This window comes from Symphodus melops (assembly GCF_947650265.1).
Source record: "Symphodus melops genome assembly, chromosome: 17".
NCBI classification, from domain to species: domain Eukaryota; kingdom Metazoa; phylum Chordata; class Actinopteri; order Labriformes; family Labridae; genus Symphodus; species Symphodus melops.
In genome coordinates this window covers 8521874-8541503 of record NC_136707.1, presented here as the reverse complement: position 1 = coordinate 8541503, position 19630 = coordinate 8521874, and the positions used below count along the sequence as shown (strand labels likewise).

The window sequence follows — 19630 nt, the reverse complement described above, 5'->3', positions numbered from 1 at the left end:
TGAAACTGCTTTGTGATTGGCTACAGTAGAGCTGTCCACTACCATTGGCTTTCAGAGGTGTCAGTGATTTACTTCTTAGGGTTTGTGTGGCTGGAAAGACTGCAATGTTAGAGATCTGCTCTGAGAAAAAATACCGTACCAGAGAGGTGTTTCAAGCACTTGCTTGAAAGAAACGCAGTTTGGACGCTCGTTTGTGTGTTTTGCATCCGTTTTATGATTTTAAATGAAATAAAAAGTCACACATAAGTGTTTTATAATCGAAAGATTCCCCTTTTTATACGGACAACATTTTCTAAAAAGAAGCAGCGATCGAGGTAAGCGATTATTACTTTGTTTGTTCTCGACTTTAATAGATAACACTTTGTACGAAAACTGAGATTTGTTACCTTCTGTGTCACAATAGTCAACATTAAGTCATGTAAACAACCGTGTAAGTGCAACATTATAACTAAGTGAAAAGCACGCTGTCAACTGTGTTAACTTTGGCATGAAAGTGTGACTTTTGACTTTTGTAACTTTCTCTACGTGCTTATTAAATATTGCAAACCTTATTGGTTTCGTGAATCTACGTTTTCTATTCTCCCCTGTATGATTTGGATGTATTGTGAATAAATGCTTAGTATTTATTCAAAGTGGAGAAATGGCTCAACATGGCCTTGGCCAGGTTACATAATTTGTCCCTTTGAATTTGAAGCTATTGTTGTGTTCTGGACTTGATTGTCACGCCCATCTCCATCCAATCTGCAGGCCAACATGTAGGACTCGGTACCTTCATATGTACAGCCTTTATGATCTGTACCTTTAGACTTGAGTTCAGCTTGTCCATGGCTCGAATGAGAATTTAGAAATAGGCCTACAATTACTGACTTTTAATGATTTTTTTTTTGCATGTGGCAGAGTTTCTCAAATACCTATTTTAACACAGCTATCAGCTATGATTCAGCGTTTAATGCAACTTCACTGTTGACTGTCATCAATTCTTTCAGTGTGAAAGCATGACCTTCACACAAGTGTCATTGTGACTAGTAGATTAATAGCACATGATACCACGTTGTCACCTGTCGTGGACTATTACTTGGAAAGTTGGACTGGTTACAGTTTCTTTGTTCATGAATTACTTCCTGGTATAAATCTGATACCATGTAATGAACTACAGTGTACTTAACTGTTTAGTATCCAAGCATTGAAGACTGCTCATTGAGCACACATACATTTCTGGCAAAGCCTACAACCACATACTCTATTCTCATCCTCCTCCTTTTACAATATTTCTTCACTGTATTGTTTTCACTGTTTCACTGTGTTGTTATTCTTTGTTATTTCAGTACTTGCGCCATGAAAGCCTAATGCATTAGTGTTACTTTAGTGTTACTTTAGTGTCTGTTCAATGAGTTTCCAAACTGAGACAACCAACCAATAAGCTCAAGTTGCATTTTGTCAAGTGAATTCCAATTTAATATGCACTTGGTAGTTTACACTTTTGACAAACAAAAAAAGAATGGAAAAAAACAATCAACTGATGAAAAATGAAAGAAATCACTCATCACATGACTGATATAGTTTTTCCTTTGATGCGATCCTCCTCAGTGCTTTCACATCAATGTACACAATACAGATGTGTCTCTTTCAGTGAAAGAGGAACTTTGGTCATGTGAAAGTTTAACCTCGTCCATGCTGTAAGTGAGAAACATTGTTTCCAATTATTGTTTTTTTTGTTTTGTTTTGTTTTCCATTCTTCTTCTCTTTTCATTCCACCTAACAGACACTCATTTTTTGTTCAATGGATGAACATTGGGTCAGTTAGGTTCACTTTTAATGCATCACCATATACATGTTATGTGAGAGTCTTAAAATGGCTTTGGTTGGTCATATACATACATATGGAGGGGACGATTTCTGTTGGCTTCACTTCGTGTCTGGTTATTAGAGATGTCTACAGCCCTCAGGGGAAGAGTGTAGCCTACTCTTAGTAAGATGAGAAGGCTAGCAGAAGGTGTCATTCGGATCTGATGGAGAACAAATGTCTCTGCAAGCTGCTGCTCTTCAGAATATGAATATCAAGACATTTTGAAAACGCAGGACGAACATGTGCCTTAAGTTTAAAATCATTATCACCATTGGCGTTTTAAGAGGGTTAAAAGGGAAGTATGGGTTTCATTGTTTGTAGTGTCTACAGTTGGAGGGAAACCTTGGCTGAAGATTTGATTTGATCCTATGCAATAAGGGAGTTTACAGCTGTTCATGTCACCCTATATTTCTTGCCGTAGGCGTAGTGTTTCACTGAACAGGAAGTGACTGTGCTGTATAGGAGGCCTCCCGAGGGGCCGTTTCATTTTGAGAGAAAAAGACATTTGGCCATTTCTGCCTAGTAACTTAAAGAGATGGTCTGTTGAGAAAGTGCCTCTGCTGTCTAATAATGGCAATAATTGTTTACCTTCCTAAAGTTATTTTTCTCAGTGATTTCTAGATCAGCAACTTAATTGTAACCCTCGTCTTTCTGTGTGTAGGTTGGAGGAGGTGTGTGACAGAATGGCCCAGTGGAACCAGTTACAGCAGCTGGAGACCAGGTATCTGGAGCAGCTCTATCACTTGTATAGTGACAGCTTCCCGATGGAGCTACGACAGTTCCTGGCCCCCTGGATCGAGAATCAGGACTGGTAAGAAATTATTGTATTCGTTAGTTCTGCAAATTCTCTTTCTTGGGTTTTTGACAACATATGCAAATTAAATGTTTTGCACTTCCTCATGGCATACTTTTGGTCACTCAGCATGACTTGCTGATATCTTGTCAGGCAGACAGCTACATGTAATATGTTTTAACATTAATTGTGACCTTAGCATTCCATCGACTTCCCCTCATGGGACAATTATAAATTATATACTGAGTCCACATTGAAGTATAATTACTGCTGTTTAAAGATATAGCTTAAACGGTTCATGAACGTATTCAGATGTTAGCCTAAGGAGAATTGGTTTTAGTTGGTTTTCATAGGAATATGTTTAAGTTTAGCTTTTGCCTTTCATATCCTGATTATCTTCTTTTTGATTCTTTTTTACAAGGGCTTATGCTGCCAATAAGGAGTCCCATGCCACACTGGTGTTTCACAACCTCTTGGGAGAAATTGATCAGCAGTACAGTCGTTTCCTGCAGGAGAACAATGTGCTCTACCAGCATAACCTGCGCAGGATAAAACAGCATCTGCAGAGCAAGTACCTAGAAAAACCGATGGATATTGCCCGCATTGTTGCCCGTTGCCTGTGGGAGGAGCAAAGGCTGCTGCAGACGGCGACCTCTGCTGCACAGGTAGAGGAGACTTTTACACTAGCCAAGCTCAAGCTGTCTCATTCATATTTCATCAAAGAGCTTCACGTCATACATTTTGAATGGTAGAACTATGACATAGTATATTTTCTAAACCAAAAATACCACTCATTTCAATGAAGGCTTAGATAGGTCTTTGCAATGACTCTTAATTCTCCTGCAGGATGGCCAGGCAGCTCATCCTACCGGGACAGTCGTGACAGAGAAGCAGCAGATCCTGGAGCACAACCTTCAAGACATCAGGAAGCGGGTGCAGGTGAGTTTCCATAAGAGCTTCACAAAATGATTTTTTTTTTAAATGAGGATTTAAGGAATCCTGAAAAATATCTCTCTCCCTGATGAACCCTCATCTGTTTTTTTTTCCTGCAGGATATGGAACAGAAGATGAAAATGCTGGAGAACTTGCAGGATGACTTTGATTTTAATTACAAGACATTGAAAAGCCAAGGAGGTATAGCCTCAGTCATATTTTCAACCTTTAGAAATGATTTTCTTTGTATCATGTAATTTAACTCCTCTGATTAACATTAATTATTTGGTAAAGATTGAATGTATCCTATTCAAAGAATGGCTCAATGATATGTCCACCCACTTTACTGTAGAGTTGTCCCAGGACCTGAATGGGAACAGTCAAGCAGCTGCCACCAGACAGAAGATGGCTCAGCTCGAGCAGATGCTGAGCGCCCTGGACCAGCTCAGGAGGGTAGGTGTCAACGCTACGCTACATCACTAAATGAAAAATACATGGCGCCCCATTTACAGAGGCTGATGTCCGTGAAGCAAGCAGGCCCTGAAATATATCTGTAAAAAAATACACAAAAAGTTTGGATTAAGCCCGCAATTAGAGCCGTCAAACTCAAAGTCAATCATTTTCAGTGACAGGTGGTTGTGTTCAATAAGTAAGTAAAATAAGTATGCTTACTTATCTTTTAGCAAATTGTGACAGAGATGGGAGGCTTGCTGACCGCCATGGATTATGTACAGAAGAACCTGACTGACGAAGAACTAGCAGACTGGAAGAGAAGGCAGCAAATTGCCTGTATCGGAGGTCCACCCAACATTTGCCTGGACCGCCTTGAAACATGGTAACCAGGGCCGCAAGTGTCCCTAAATTAACCATCAGTCACAAAAATCAGTCACATTTGTTATCAATGTCCTGTTACTATTTTAAAGCTATTAAAACAGTTACTTATTTACAATACATGATTTGTTACATCATTGTTTTAACGACTAACAAACGTCATTTTTGAGTTCTTTTATCAGTATTGTTAAACATGAGTTATGCTTCATCAAGACTTTCGACCTTAACTGGGTCTCATTTTTTAACCAGGATAACATCCTTGGCTGAGTCCCAGCTGCAGATCCGTCAACAGATCAAGAAGCTGGAGGAGCTCCAGCAGAAGGTGTCATACAAAGGAGACCCCATCATCCAGCACCGGCCCGCCCTGGAGGAGAAGATTGTGGACTTGTTCAGAAACCTGATGAAGAGGTACTGCATATGTCGATTAGTCAGAGTACCTATGCCTTGACCTTCACCTAAAATGGAGAGTGAATCTTTTTTTTTCTTCTGCAGTCCGTCAAACAGTTGGGTTCTTATTAGACATCAGTATCTGTGCCGACCAATCCATAATATTACTGATTCTGAATGACTCATGTGAAACATGTTTGTAGTACTCTTTACTTAGAGTTAACTTATTGATGGCATGTAGATTCCAGTCCTCATATCCACACTCTGTTAAAGAAGTCCTTATTTCCAATAAACGGGCCTTTAAGCTCAATTTCTTTTAAGTCTTATGTTATTGGGATGTGTGTTTTTCCTAAACATGATCGACTCTTGTCTTCTAGTGCTTTTGTGGTTGAGAGGCAGCCTTGCATGCCCATGCATCCAGACAGACCTCTGGTCATAAAAACAGGAGTACAATTCACAAATAAAGTAAGGTAAGATTTTCATTTGCAAAAGTGACGATTCAGAAAAAAACATACATAAATGTTACACTTGAGTCAGAATATTTTTTGTCATATAACAACACTTGTTATATGTTATATTAGTTTATATCCTCTTCAATTTGTTGACAACATTTTTTTCTCTGACTTTTTTCAGGTTGCTGGTGAAGTTTCCTGAACTCAATTACCAGCTCAAAATTAAAGTGTGCATCGACAAGTGAGGTTTTTTTTGTTTTTTTTTCGTTCTTCATCTTTTCTGGAAGTCCTTATCAGTTAAATTTAGATTGAAGGCCGTCACAGAATTATCAGCAGTACTGATTTGAATTCTTGATTTCCTTTTCAGAGAATCTGGGGACGTTGCTGCAATTCGAGGGTAAAGTTTTAACATTGATTCATTTTTTAATTTTTTTTTTTTCATTGTTATTATTATTATAATTATTATTATTTTTCATCGTAGGTTTATTTTTCTAAACAAGTGTCTCACCTTCTGCTGTTGCTTGATTCCCTTAGGTCACGGAAGTTCAACATCCTTGGTACCAACACAAAGGTTATGAACATGGAGGAATCCAACAATGGCAGCCTATCAGCAGAGTTCAAACACTTGGTGAGTTATAAATGCCAAACTGATACTGGTTTATAACTCTTATGAAAGCACTTTATGAAGCATTGACTTCTTTTTTTTTGTCACAGACCCTGAGAGAACAGAGGTGTGGAAATGGTGGCCGGACCAATAGTGATGTAAGTGTTAACTCTGACGTTTGGGTGTAAAGCTCCTGCTGCTTGTTAAAATGTATTCGTTAAGTACACAGGACAAGTTTTGGTTTCACCTCTGCCACTTTTCTATCACCAGTTGAATGTTTTTTTTTTTACTAAAGTGGTGAATGACATGCTTTCTTCAGGCTTCCTTGATTGTCACGGAGGAACTACATCTCATCACGTTTGAAACTGAAGTCTATCATCAAGGCTTAAAAATCGATCTGGAGGTCAGTATCATGTCTGTGTGAGTTTTTACAATAATCTCGTAATACACGTAATCCACCATATGAATGAGTCATTGACAAAGGCTTCAACTTCTGTCGACTCTCACAATTTGCTGTCACGTAAAGAGAAATCGTAATCATTGGTTTAACCCACTGATGGCTGGGAGATTTCATCGTCAGGTTTCTGCAGAAAGTTAGATTTGATAACTTTCACTTATCCTCAGTGGTTGAAAAATAAGTTTAGATTCACTGAAAACAAACGGTCTGGTCTGGTTTCATGAAAATCATTTCATCATAAGCTTGCATTCACGCGTTTTGTATTTTCCTATAACCTCGAGCCCATCTCAGAGGTCACACCTACAGGTGTGTGACACTGACTCAAAACTCAACAAGCTGTGGGAGAAATTCAGAGTCCCTATAACGTCAACTTATTTATCTTCAAAAACAAAGGTCTCCTTCTCACAGCAGTTTTTTTCCCCTTTAACATTATAATATCTTAATCTTTTAATATCAGAGGGGTAAGACTAGTACTATCAAAAGGACATTCTAAAGAAGTCTCATTACAAGAGGATGAACTGAAGTTAAAGCAGAAACAGAATTTGGTGTCAGTGTTCAGAAGTACTTTTTAGAGTGTCATCAAACTTGGAAAAAAATGAATTATTATAAATCTACTAAAGTTGTTTTTTCCTTCATTTGGGCAGACTCATTCCTTGCCTGTGGTAGTCATTTCAAACATCTGTCAGATGCCAAACGCCTGGGCTTCTATCCTGTGGTACAACATGCTGACTAACCACCCAAAGGTAAGACCTCACCCCCAGGTGGAAAGGTGATGAACTGTGCAGGTGCAGATTCTTCACACATTATGAAGTGTAAAAAGATGTTTTTTTGTTTACTGTTCTGGCCTGGGTGTCTTTGTACAGAATGTGAACTTCTTCACTAAGCCTCCTGTGGGTACTTGGGACCAGGTGGCTGAGGTTCTCAGCTGGCAGTTTTCCTCCACCACCAAGAGAGGTCTGACCATTGAACAGCTCACAACTCTTGCCGAGAAGTTATTAGGTGAGGAGTCGTGAAGTCACCTTGAATATACAAAACCACTGCATGGTACGTGAATGTGTGCTGAAATTCTGCGTTTCTCCTCCCAGGACCATGCGTCAACTACTCCGGCTGTCAGATCACTTGGGCCAAGTTCTGTAAGGTATGTCACCAACCAACCACACGGGATTCAAACTGCCATCTTGTTATTGTTCAGTGCGAGTTATTATTTTTTTTCTCCTTCCTTTTTCCCAGGAAAACATGGCAGGCAAAGGTTTCTCCTTCTGGGTGTGGCTGGACAACATCATTGACCTGGTGAAGAAGTATATCCTGGCACTGTGGAATGAAGGGTGAGAGGTCGTACATTGTTTACAGTCAGGTCCCTAAGCAGGACCTGGAATCTTTCAAAATATAGAAAGGGGTTTACCTTGGACTTGTCAACAGTTTCTAAATAGATTTACTATATCGAAACTTTGCATCTACTTACATGACTTCCTGTTTTTGTTTTTCTTAAAGGTATATTATGGGCTTTATCAGTAAGGAGAGGGAAAGGGCCATTCTTAGTCCAAAACCTCCTGGCACTTTTCTTCTGCGCTTCAGTGAGAGCAGCAAGGAGGGGGGCATCACATTCACATGGGTAGAAAAAGACATCAGCGGTGAGTAATTTCTTCCGTCTTTCTCGCAGTGTTTCACGAGTTAAATTATTAGCGGTTGTAAGACTTCACATTTATGTTTACAGGAAAGACCCAGATCCAGTCTGTGGAGCCCTATACCAAGCAGCAGCTCAACAGCATGTCTTTCGCTGACATCATCATGGGCTACAAGATCATGGATGCCACCAACATTCTGGTTTCACCTCTCGTGTATCTTTACCCCGAAATTCCCAAAGAGGAAGCTTTCGGGAAGTACTGCAGACCTGAAACAATTCCCGAACCCGAGATGGGAGGAGACTCGACAAGCAGTAAGTCTTTTTCTTGCATGTCTAAAACAAGTTTCAGAGATGCAACAAATACTCCCGAGTATGTAGCTTGGTGCTTTCCTTTTTTTTTTGTCGTTAGTATTGTTTTAGAGAAGTGTTAACATTTGATCTCGTTGACAGCTATTCAGCCGTATTTGAAGACGAAGTTCATCTGCGTCACCCCGTAAGTATCTGTTACCTCTGACTTACATTCTTATAGTCATAAGTATTGACAGGAATGATTATGCAACCAAGTATTGGAAATTACTCCAAGTCTTACTAAGAGCTGATGTTTTCTTTGGATGTTCCCACTCAAGATCTGCACTTCCTCTTTTATTGATGTCGCTGAGGGTTTCAAAGAAATGACAAGTCAAGTGTTTCCAGGCTCACACTGAGACATCCTCAGTCATTGGAGAAATCATCACCCAAACGTTTCCCAGTTATGTCCAGAAATTATTTAAAGCTGACTTTGGCAGTTCCCGCCTGGCATGAAGCGTTCCCAGAGGAAATCGTTTCCCCTCCTCGGCACGTAGATGACTTTGCGCAACTCTTCAGCGTGCAACAATCAGCCCTGCAGTCAACCTAAAATAATCAAGACCAGAGTCTATTCTTAGCTCCGGGCAAATTAACTAACTCATACAAGAGGATAATCTAGTTTCTGTTGCGAGGTTGTTGTTTTTTTCAGTGTTCTTGACCGCACTGATGTGGCTTTAAACTTTGAACAGCGTGGCGCTCGTAATTGCGCCTTTGTTAAGAAGCGTGAAGGAAGCAGAAATGACATAAAGCTAATCTCTTAAACTTCATGCCTACCCAAAAGTTAAACAGAAGCAAATTATATGTGTGTAAATCTATGTTGTATGGGATATCTGTGGGGGGGGGGACGGGACACAAAATAGTGTATTCACAGGACAGCCAGCCCTTTTTGTTTCAGTCGGTCATGAGTTTGCTGGCGTTCAGAGGTTTGCTCAGTGAGATCCTGACCTGTCTCCGTAGGTGTCCCTCCGTGTTCATGGACTTGCCAGACAGTGAGCTGCTTGGGAACGGATTCCCATGGTAGGCCATTGTGGGGGAGGTGGCATGTAGGGTTGTGTGTGCATCTTGTCACTTTGTGTGTTTTTCATGGGTGGGTCTTAGGGGAATAGTCGCAGCTCCCCCCCCCCCCCCCCCCCCCTCCCCCTCTACATAATTCCTGTTATTGTTTCAACTCACTGCCACTTTTCCTGGTCCTAATACAAGAGCATCTCACTTCCAGTCATCCATTACTTCCCATATTCAGTTCAAGTCAGACTTTCCCCGAAATGAGTATTATAACTCCTCAGCCCCGAGCATCTGTATGTATTTAACAGCCTAAAGTATTTTTACAATCAGTGTTTGAGGAAATCAAACTTTACATAACACCATCACTGTTGTTAGAAAGTATAATTTACAATACTTTAAGATAAACAGATTTATCAGAGGCATGCCAGTATGTCAAAGATGAAGAAAAGAAAGGGAAAATATGTTAGAACTTTAATATTCAAGGGCCCGTTCTTCTCACTTCACATCCTGTGCTAACAAACAATTGCTGTAGTTTTTTTCCCCTTGGAGAAGCTGTCATTAACACCAAATCAATGTTGTACTTGAAGTTAGTTTGTCTGAGCTCATCATAACCTTTCCTGGTTTGATATATGTTTCAATATATATCAGTGCCTTACCACACAACCTATTTTTCATCTCCTGTCTCTGTTGGCATGACTTTGGTGAATACTGACAAGAATGCTTGTAATATCTTTCTGTGATAGGCTGATTTGTTGACCTTCTCAAGCCATGAACCAGTGTGGGGATATATGTGGGTTGAGCTGCAGCTGAATCACATCCCTCTCATGCTGTCACTGTGATGAAGCCAACCTCTGACATACACAAGTTAGGGGACTGTTAGCTTATCACTTGTATTAAAGAGGGCTGTTGTAGTTATCTTGACTAACATGAGCAGATTAGAAGGGAAACGTGAACGTGTCTGCGTAGGATCATCAGTGGACACGTCAGTTTTTTTGTAAACAATTTGTCTTTTGTCTGTTTTTTTTTTCCCAGCACAAACTCTGGAAATACCAGTGACCTGTTTCCCATGTCACCTCGCACCCTCGACTCTCTGATGCATAACGAACCTGAAGCCAATCCAGGACATTTGGGTGAGTCATTTACACACGGTGTGTAAAATCCGGTGGCACGCGCAACGATTTGTGACTCTCAAGCAAACCCAACAAACCCTTTACTTTTAACTGAAGCTTTTCATTTTAATATTGACCCTTTTTATACTTCTTTACCAACACCAAGTTTGTCCTTTCAAAGATACACATACAGGAGCACACTTATACACTGTAGTACTTCAATGATAGCTAATATTGACGGCTTGTATCTTTGGATTTCTTCTGCAGATTCACTCACTTTGGACATGGATGTACAGTCTCCCATGTGAAGAGATGTGTCACCTTTTCTTTGTTTCTCCAACGTCTAGATTTCATGTAACGTTGTGTTAGAGGAGTTCATGAGGATTTTTTTTTCTCCTCTGTGCACACAGTCTGCCTGTATAGTTTGTTTATTGTACCTGTGAATACATGACTCACGTTCACGCTGTAGAAAATTGGATGATTTTAAAAGACCTTTGTCTTCGACTTTCCACTTGTAGCTTTTGCTTGACATTGTCGACTTACGCTGTCCTGTTGTATTTTAAGCAGCATAACGCTTGCATAGAATACTTTCCCATCATCACAGATATCTTACTATTTTTAATTATATTTTTTGAGAGCCTTGTATTTCTGCATTATTGACTTTTAAAATGAGTGTGTTGAACAACATGTTCCTGTTTCTTGTTTAAGCTATGCCACTTTGGAATATTTCTTTGAAAGGTTTCATTGATTAATGGTTGTTTTCAATGTGTGTTGTTGCATATTTAATCAAACATCAAAAGCCAAATTATAATGTAACCTTTACCATGTTTTTGTGACATTTTAGTTTTTTCTCAAAATAAGGTATTTCTTGTATTTGTCACTTTTAAAGTGTTAAAAAGTGTATAAAGGGAATAAGAGATGTGGAATTTTACACATGAGGTTATTTCCTGTATTTCCCCTCCTTAAGTGATGTGAGAAATAACGTGACCTTACCTGTAAAAGTTGAGCACTTACAAACATTCGTTCCCACTTCAATAACTGTAAATTGTGATGACTTCAATTACAAACGACTTTAAAATGAACTGTGATGACCATTTTTTTTAAATTATAAATTCCACTGCTTTAATGAGTTCTGAAAGTTATTTTTGAACAATTTAAGGCTGAGCCACGTTTACTTTCCATGAAATGTCCAGATGTTCTTCAAGGAAGCAGGGGAGATAGTTTAACAGTCCACTGGTGTTTTTAATTCTGCTTGAAAGACTTATCTCGCATGTAGCATGTTAAACAGAATTAGAATATAAGAACCTTGTTGAAAGGATGTGAACTGTTTCACCGACCAATTGAAGTGAAGGTAGCGTCAAACATATTGACACAATATACAAATGATCTGGTAGAGTGGGAAAAGAGCTTGAGGATATTGTGGAAAATATGTTTAAGGTTTGCTGAAAAATTAATCAATCAAATAATTTTGTGCTCTTTCATGTCTCAACAAAAAGAGTGAGAAAACCTAGAGAAAAAGGGGCGACGTAGCCTAACTTCAGTCTTTGGCTGCAGAGGTCTAATTTTTCGATCGGATTATTCGTACGACATGTCATTTCACTTCTTATTTCAAATCAGTCAGACAAGCACTGTCACTTTTGCTTATTATGAAGTGTACTATCAGCACAGGCTGATTAGACTTCCCTGTTTAGAAGGCATGTGTGCAGCTTGGCTTCACGGCAGATATAATATAACATAGCGCTAATGTGACTGCTGGGATTCCCATGAGTCTCTCTGAGAATAAGGGCCAGCTGGGTTAAAGCAGCCAAACAAACACCCACTCAGGAACCAGTTTCTGCATCACTTGGCTCTTTACATCTCTCTCTCTCTCTCTCTCTCTCTCTCTCTCTCTCTCTCTCTCTCTCTCTCTCTCTCTCTCTCTCTCTCTCTCTCTCTCTCTCTCTCTCTCTCTCTCTCTCTCTCTCTCTCTCTCTCTCTCTCTCTCTCTCTCTCTCTCTCTCTCTCTCTCTCTCTCTCTCTCTCTCTCTCGTCGTGGTTATAGGAAATGGTTTGAGGAGATGAGGGGGTGTAGAGATCTACAGCTATTACCGTCAGCAGCTGCTGACTCAGCTGTCTGACGAGGCAACTGTCAGCCATCACCTCTGGCCTGCCCTGCAGACAATCAATCTGAAGAATCAATACAGCTTCAACTCAGTGCAGTGTGATGACTGGTTGGTTAGTTTGTTGAGTGTGTCTGTGTGTGTTCAGTGAGGCAGGTTTAATAAATAATGACATTTTGACGTGGATGTGAGAAACTGAGGTCATTATTTCTGCAGCATGATAGAGAATTTTCAGATCATTATCAATCAGAAGCAACATTCAAAACATACTCATGTATGTATACACATGTATGCTTCTTTAACAGAGAAGAGATCAGGTGTTTTAAACTTGGAGTAGCACCAAGCTCATTTAACATGTTTAAAAAAATCAAATTCTCAGGGCTTAATTTATTAAAATTAATTCAACACTCAAATCTCTGTGGATTTTGACATATCGGTATCTCTGTTATCAAAAAGTTAGATCACAAATAGCAAAACGGAATCCACATCCTGACTTCAACAGGTGTGCTCATGGTAACCGTCTCCCTTTTCTGTCTGTTTTTGGCAACGTTATGTGGCTCTTTAATAGTCTGGATGTGCCTCAGGTGCACATTGCTCTTTAATTGAAGCAGATTTATTTTTGTTCTGTGCCACCTCATCCTTCTCTAACTCATTCTCTCTGTCCTGGATTTACCCGATGTTTTCATTCACAACCAGACAGACAGACACATACACAAACAAAGGGTAGGAAAATAAAAATTCTACCTGGGGGTCAAGGTTAAAGATAAAGCCTAATCATATTGTCACAAACTCTTAAATGCAGCTGTTGAGTTACGGTGGTCCTCCACTCCAATGAATTTGTGAGTGATGTGTATGTGCATTGTTTTAGTGTTTTAGCAAACTTGCTCAACACCTTTCCACAGAAGGCTTTTGAAAGGAAAACAGTTCATATCGGAAGAAAAGTGGTGAAACACAGAAAAATGTTAGAGGATGAGTAAATACAGAGGAACTGATGAGAAAATGAACCAGTCATACGCTTTGATTTCAGCCATTTTTTAAGTCATCTGTTAAAAGCATTTAAAGCAAAATAATATTGCATGCATATTTAAATGTTCATTGTTTGCATTGTAATTTGACGTACATGTTCCTGAGGTAATTTTTGCTTAATTGTGGCTGTAAGGATGCACAGAGGTGCCTACTGGGGGTGCATTCTGCATGTTTTCCTGCAGACTCAGCTTATTAGAAGTTTAACCTGCAGGAATGTAATGTAGCTGACATAATGGTTATGGCTGTACACAAGGGCCAGATCATCATTCTAGCTGCAGGGTTGTTTCTGAGCTTGACCCACTGAATGGGGTTTGCAGGTTATATTCCCTGATTGAATGCAACAGAGGAACATAACAGGTCTAACCCTCTTCACTTTTGAGCTCTGTTAAGTCTATAGTTTAGTTTTTACAAAGAAAAACAACACAATGCTGGGTCTTAAGAAGGCAGGATTTCCCTTGACGGGATAGTCTCATAAACCTTCACATGCATTTGGGGAAATGATGTTAGGATTACTCTCACGTGTAGGATTACTCTCACTCTAACACCTCCTTCATGATGTATTTCGTTTGCCAGTCTCTTGAAACATGCAAAACTTCCACTTGTGCACCAGTTGACGTCGCTATTTTACAAATTGAGGTCGGTAGATTTGGGAACGGATACATAGAACGTCACAGAACATTAAACCTAGTCGTTTACCTCATGTTTTAGTGGTTTTACTGGAAGCGTGTGCGCTTCTTCTACTTTCAAATTAGGCCAACCAAGTTTTTAATCGTTTGGTAATGGTAGCCTATTGTAAAGCACACAAAAAACTCAAACCATATAGCCTACACGAAAATATTGCTCATATCAACTCGTAAAAAAAGAAATACAATAAAATTAATTATGCAAAATAGGTAGGCTGCACTGATATGGCGATATGATATACTTGTATCAAATATGCTTTTTAATTCTGTCCAAACTGCAGGTCTGAATGCATCTTTCTGTCCAACATATAACCCAGTAGTCTACAACACTGTGTAAAAACTTTAAAATGACTTCATCATCTAATCATTTATCATTGCACCCTCCTAAAGCCTGAATCTGTCTTAAATAAAAATCAATCATCACTGGGTGTGGGGGGGATCCACAGAAAACTGTTAACCCTCACGGGCATTAAAGAACCGCCGGAAGTGGGCGGGATGTCAAAGAGAGAGGGAGAGAGAGAGAGAGAGAGCGAGCGAGCGAGCGAGCGAGCGAGCAGTGAACTGTGAAACGAACTGCAAAAACTAGACGACTGACTTACTGAGAGATCCGCGTCGTAGGTTGCCCACGACGCTGCAGCCTCTGCCCGCATTTCATGAGATAGGACAGCAGCTCCAGTCGCTCCACAGAGGTAAGTGAGGCAGTTTCAACGTCTGCCGAATGTGTCACTTTTTGGAAGAGGTGATAGTCTTCGTGTCGTACCACTGACTGTTCCCCCCCGTTACGAAATAGTGTTCTGACAGCGCTTTGTAAACAAACTGCGAGTGAGGCGTCGCTTGTCCGCCAGTGGACGAAAAGAAGAGACACTCGCTCGCGTGCATGTTCCAACTGAGCTGTCGGACTTGGTTTCTGCTACTTTTTTTCCCCCCTATGTCTTTTCTGTGCTGTCAAAAACGCTGCCGAATCAACAGGCAGGTATCAGAGCGTTGTGATATTTCTGTCGTTGTATTCACCGACTGACAGCGTGTCTGTGCTGTCAGGGGAGCTACGGTCGCATGTGACCCATGCACCATAATATCACCAACACAGTCATCATTGTAGCCTTTGAAATAAGTTTTTTTGGGGGCAAAGCTTCCCTCCAGCCTCGCATTTCTCCAATATCAGTCTAAAGAGGCATACATTGGCAACGAGGTGAAATAGGACCATAAAGATAAGAAACGCACGCACGCACGCACGCAAATACACACTCACACATACGCACCCACACTCAAATAAAGCTTTTAGATGTGAAACGTGTAATACAGACCTCCGGAGTCTTACAATAGTATAATTGGCAACAAAAGTCTAACAGGTGACAGCCTTACTAAGAGCTTTTTTTTTTCTTCTTCTCAGTGATTCACTTTCTGAAAGGCTGCTGACACCATCCTGTGAGCTTAAGTGCCCAGTTTCATTCACCTGCAGTTTTATTAAACAGATGGGCTGAAGGGAAATTGAGAAAGTTCTTCTTCTTTCAGAGAGAAATCTTGTACTTTGTACTCCATGGCAGTTGCTCGACTGCTGTGGTTAGATAAAGACAACGCATGCAGACATGTTCATAGAACTGTTGCATTGCTGTGCTTCATACTACTCCGCTGTTAGTTAGTTTTGCCACCTAATACCAGCTGTGTCATTAAACAGGCTTCTTCTTACGTCTCCACACATCTACCTATTTACATGATTTCACTTTTGTTATGGTCTGTTTTAGGACTGTTTAGGTGAATTAGACTTAAATTACGTGTATGTTTTGTATCAAGGCTAGACGATACAAAATAAACTATGTTATTTCATGTTTTGTTTTTTTTATCGTTCAACTGTTTCCCATGGCATTAGTTGTGATTTCCCCTGAACAGTACAATAGGGTCACTATGAGCTCACTGAAATGCTTCAGATAAACACAAATGGCCTGCAGATGAAGAAGATGTCCTTCTCTTGATAAATTAAGGCTCAAAGGCTTGTAATGCCAGCTCAGGTCTCCCAGAAGTTGAATTGTGAATTTCAAGTAAGTTTGATCTTTCTTATATACAAAAAAAAAAAAAAAAAAGTCAGGGCCATTCAGATGTAGCCATCCTTATTGTGTTACTGCAGAGTATACACGCTACATTTACGTCGACCATGTTGACAATATGTACTCTGAAAAAAACCCAACAACAACACAAACGAGTCGTGCTTGGTCAGTACAGCACTGTCAAAGTTCCCGCTGCACATCTGCTTCAGCTGCTTCTGGATCTGGACAAGTGATTGCTTCCCAACACAGCTGAAATAACACTGACTCTTGATCTTGAATATCATTTAAAAAAAAAAAAAAAAAAAATATTGGTGGACCGCGTGTGTGGTCGTGTGTGAGCATGCAAATGAGCTTTACCTTTGATGTCTCCCATTCCAGACACATGAATGCTGCTGGCTGTATATGAAGTTGGCCTGATAAGGCAGAGCGTCTGTTTCTCTGTGGACGACACCAGTAATATTCCCTCCAGGCTGTCGACCGTGCCTTCTTTTTATTTCGAGTGACTTGTCGTAATTACTCTCCCTTGTCATCTGTAGTTTTGTCCCCCTTTGATGTTGCAGTAACTATTGCTTCCCAAAGTCAGCTGAATTGTTTGGACTTCCTGTTTGGCCTTGAAGCCGGCTGTCAGAAGAGCTGAAATTAGACAGTTAATCATAAATCATTTTGATTAGTCATTTATGGACGGTTTACTCTTTTTTTCTGTTTTATGTATCTGTAAATTGAATACCCATTTTGAATATCCAGGGTTTTAAAACAAGGAGTTTTAAAACATGGTGTTCGTTGGGCTCTGGAAGTTGCGACATGATTTTTTTAAATTTATTTTTGTCATTTCTGCAGGTCTACTCTTTCAATCAATTCTTCAGTCAAGCTGCACAGCAAATATGGGTCAATGCCTTTTATCATTTAACCCAGTTGGCAGACACTATGTTACTCTGCATGCTACCCCTGATATTGCAGCGAGTGTTGCATGGAAGGGGAAGGGTTTTCACAGGTTTTCTGTGAATCAAGGGTGTTTGGGGTTGGCAAGGGGACATAACATGCAGTCCAAGCATGACTTGGCTGTAACACTGTGTCCCAGAAAGAACGACCCAGACACGGGAGGAGGGGTAGCAGGGGAGACAGGGGAACCCAATGTGTTATCCTACAGGCCGACTATGCCATGTGCTCATGGCATGGCTTGTCTGTGCTTCTCTCTCTCTCTTTTCTTTTTTCTTTTTTTTTTTACGCTCCACACTGCCAGACAACTGTTGGGTGCAGCTAGCAGGGAAAGACAGATGAGAAATTTCAGTTCTGTAAGTATGGCGGTAGGGGAGAAGGACAGCGCAGGAGACGTATTCTCAGCACTGACAAACAGAAGCTGGAAGTGACACAACTGACGATCCTTTCTTTCGATTTGACTGAGCTGTGAGTCAAAAGTGTCAGAATCACTAATGCACTTATGGAGGCAGAGCACTGGACTTCTTGTCAGTCTTAATTCGGGAGGAGAAGGTGGGAACAGAAGTTTGATCCCGACCTAATAAAAGTAAGACTCCTCGTGAAATATCGACAAAAAGAGGGCCGAGTGAGGTTGACGGGGAAAGAGAAAGGGAAACACATTTAAAGGGAAGTGATAAGGAAGCATGTGGTGAAAGGCACCCTCACCCCCTCCCCCTTTCAGTTGGGCTAACGCTAATCCATTGGTCACATGACCATCAGCTTTTAGCCTGGTCTCGGCCAGTAGTGCTCCGATCCATCTGTCGAATAGCGTCGCTGATTGTTGGCATCCACAACGCGGAATCCTGTCCCATGATCACTGCCTGCGCCACACAGGAACTCCTCTTAGATTGTCGTCGTCTAGAAACGTCTGCAGGGTTTTTTTGTTTTTTTTTATCAAAGATAGTTCCGTCTTACTGTGCCGGTGTCTTTATTCTCCTTTTTTTATCTCTCCCTTTCTCTTCCCGCCTCCACTTCACTTGAATTCCACTTCTCATTAAGTGCAATGAGGCAGTTGGAGGAGGATGTAGGTTAAACATTGCACTGACACTGAGAAGCATGATAAGGACTTAGGTTATTATCTCAGGGACACAATGGCCCAGAACGCCCCAAAAGTGAATCCTAAACAAAGCCATGTGAAGAAAGTCACAAACCAGGAGAACTCACAGTTCCCATGCATCAACGGAGCTCAGGGTGCAGAGATCATCCTGGGATATAGACTTCAATTAATGTGGTCAGAAGTTGTTTTCTGATGTTTATAAAATACCCTTTGTAAAAAAAGAGCTTCAAAATCTGTTGCTACTTGCCAGAGGCTATTTGTAGCATGCATGACGACCAATTCTGACGAAGGTTTAGTGATGTATGAATTTGTTGTATAGTATCTTTCTTTATTCAAAGAGTGCATTCAGAAGCGTATGAGATGCTCGTGTTACTATACAAGGGTGGCACATTTTGTCTCCGAAAAAAATAAATATTGAAAACGTTTTTTTTTTTTTTGGTAAACTTTTGTAGCTCCAGGAAACCAGTTTACTGACCGTAAAACTCAGAGTTCAGCAGAGCCAGCTGATATGAGGGGCTGGCAGGTTGCCTGTTTGGATTCCCTGGAGAACATATGGACTCAAAGTGAGAAAGGAGAAGTAGATTTCCTAGTCACTCCCATAGTAGCATGAGTTTGCTTTTTCAGAAAGAATCCTTACCCCTGGTGTGTCTCCCCCCCCAAGAAGAAGCGAGAAGTGAGCAACAGCAGACAACAGTGTCAGAGCCTTCAAGCTCTGGACTCTAAATGGACGTCATTTTATTTAAAAATCTGTTGTGCTTTTTTGTGCCTGAGCTCAACTTATTTTCAATTTTTTTTTTTTTTTTTTACAGAATAGTTTTGTGTTGAACCTTGCCTTTATCATCCAGTGAGTTATTCATCTCTGACTTCTGGTGTTGAAATTTAACGTTTAATGTTTGGTGTATTTTTATTGATGCCTGGAGCCGTGTGCCATGCTTGATTTTTCATGCATGAATTGTATGAAGGACTGGCTTCATCTCGAACCTATGCCCCGAAGGAACTTCTATCATGTGAATTCTTGGATATTAAAACGAGGTAAAGATGCTTTGATAGCTACAAAAGGTGCAGATCAGGCACAGGAAATAAGGTTGAGTTTATGTGGTTTATTCATCAAATACGTATTAGTTCATAATTGAAACTGTGTGGTGTAGATTTCAAGCTAAGACCAACTTGTGTTGAAAGAAAACACAAGTTCCAATGCAGTATTTAATGTGCCTTTTACTGTGGGATTTTTGGAGAAAAAAAAACAACATTTTGGGATAATTGAATTGAAGTGATGTTTTGGTGACAGGAAAATATTATCTTCATGAGCATTTCGTCTTTTCCCATCAACATGGTTCGTGCGCTGGACGGGTGACCTTATAAAGC

The 19630-nt window shown here is 40.3% G+C and overlaps 2 protein-coding genes across 3 annotated transcripts in view; both read left to right on the top strand.

Annotated features, from left to right (window-relative positions):
- Nucleotides 1-53: 53 nt before the first annotated feature.
- On the top strand, nt 54-11465 carry stat3 (signal transducer and activator of transcription 3 (acute-phase response factor)). 2 transcript variants are annotated; one of them, XM_079366599.1, is made up of 24 exons: nt 54-314; nt 2508-2657; nt 3061-3304; nt 3486-3578; nt 3692-3773; nt 3925-4025; nt 4256-4407; nt 4653-4811; nt 5168-5260; nt 5424-5483; nt 5610-5639; nt 5777-5870; nt 5957-6004; nt 6166-6249; nt 6948-7046; nt 7167-7302; nt 7389-7441; nt 7534-7628; nt 7795-7934; nt 8018-8239; nt 8378-8420; nt 9230-9289; nt 10307-10404; nt 10651-11465. In XM_079366599.1, the coding sequence occupies exons 2-24, from the start codon at nt 2530-2532 to the stop codon at nt 10689-10691; spliced, it is 2355 nt and encodes a 784-aa protein (XP_079222725.1). In that variant the 5' UTR covers nt 54-314; nt 2508-2529; the 3' UTR covers nt 10692-11465. The 2 variants fall into 2 exon arrangements, with proteins under 2 accessions (XP_079222725.1, XP_079222726.1); XM_079366600.1 differs by lacking the exon at nt 9230-9289.
- Nucleotides 11466-14702: 3237 nt separating this feature from the next.
- Nucleotides 14703-19630, top strand: part of stat5a (signal transducer and activator of transcription 5a) — a 44938-nt gene continuing 40010 nt past the window's right edge. Inside the window, exon 1 of the mRNA XM_079367165.1 lies at nt 14703-14880. The gene's annotated coding sequence lies outside the window, so the exon portion shown is untranslated. The remainder of the gene's footprint in view (nt 14881-19630) is intronic.

What these genes read in the sequence shown, in the direction of transcription:
- stat3 (XM_079366599.1), top strand. Translation starts at nt 2,530, where the DNA reads ATGGCCCAGTGGAACCAGTTACAGCAGCTGGAGACCAGGTATCTGGAG. An exon ending in CTGGACCGCCTTGAAACATG is followed by an intron (nt 4,408 to 4,652) that starts GTAACCAGGGCC and finishes TTTTTTAACCAG; the next exon opens with GATAACATCCTTGGCTGAGT. An exon ending in TCTTGCCGAGAAGTTATTAG is followed by an intron (nt 7,303 to 7,388) that starts GTGAGGAGTCGT and finishes TTCTCCTCCCAG; the next exon opens with GACCATGCGTCAACTACTCC.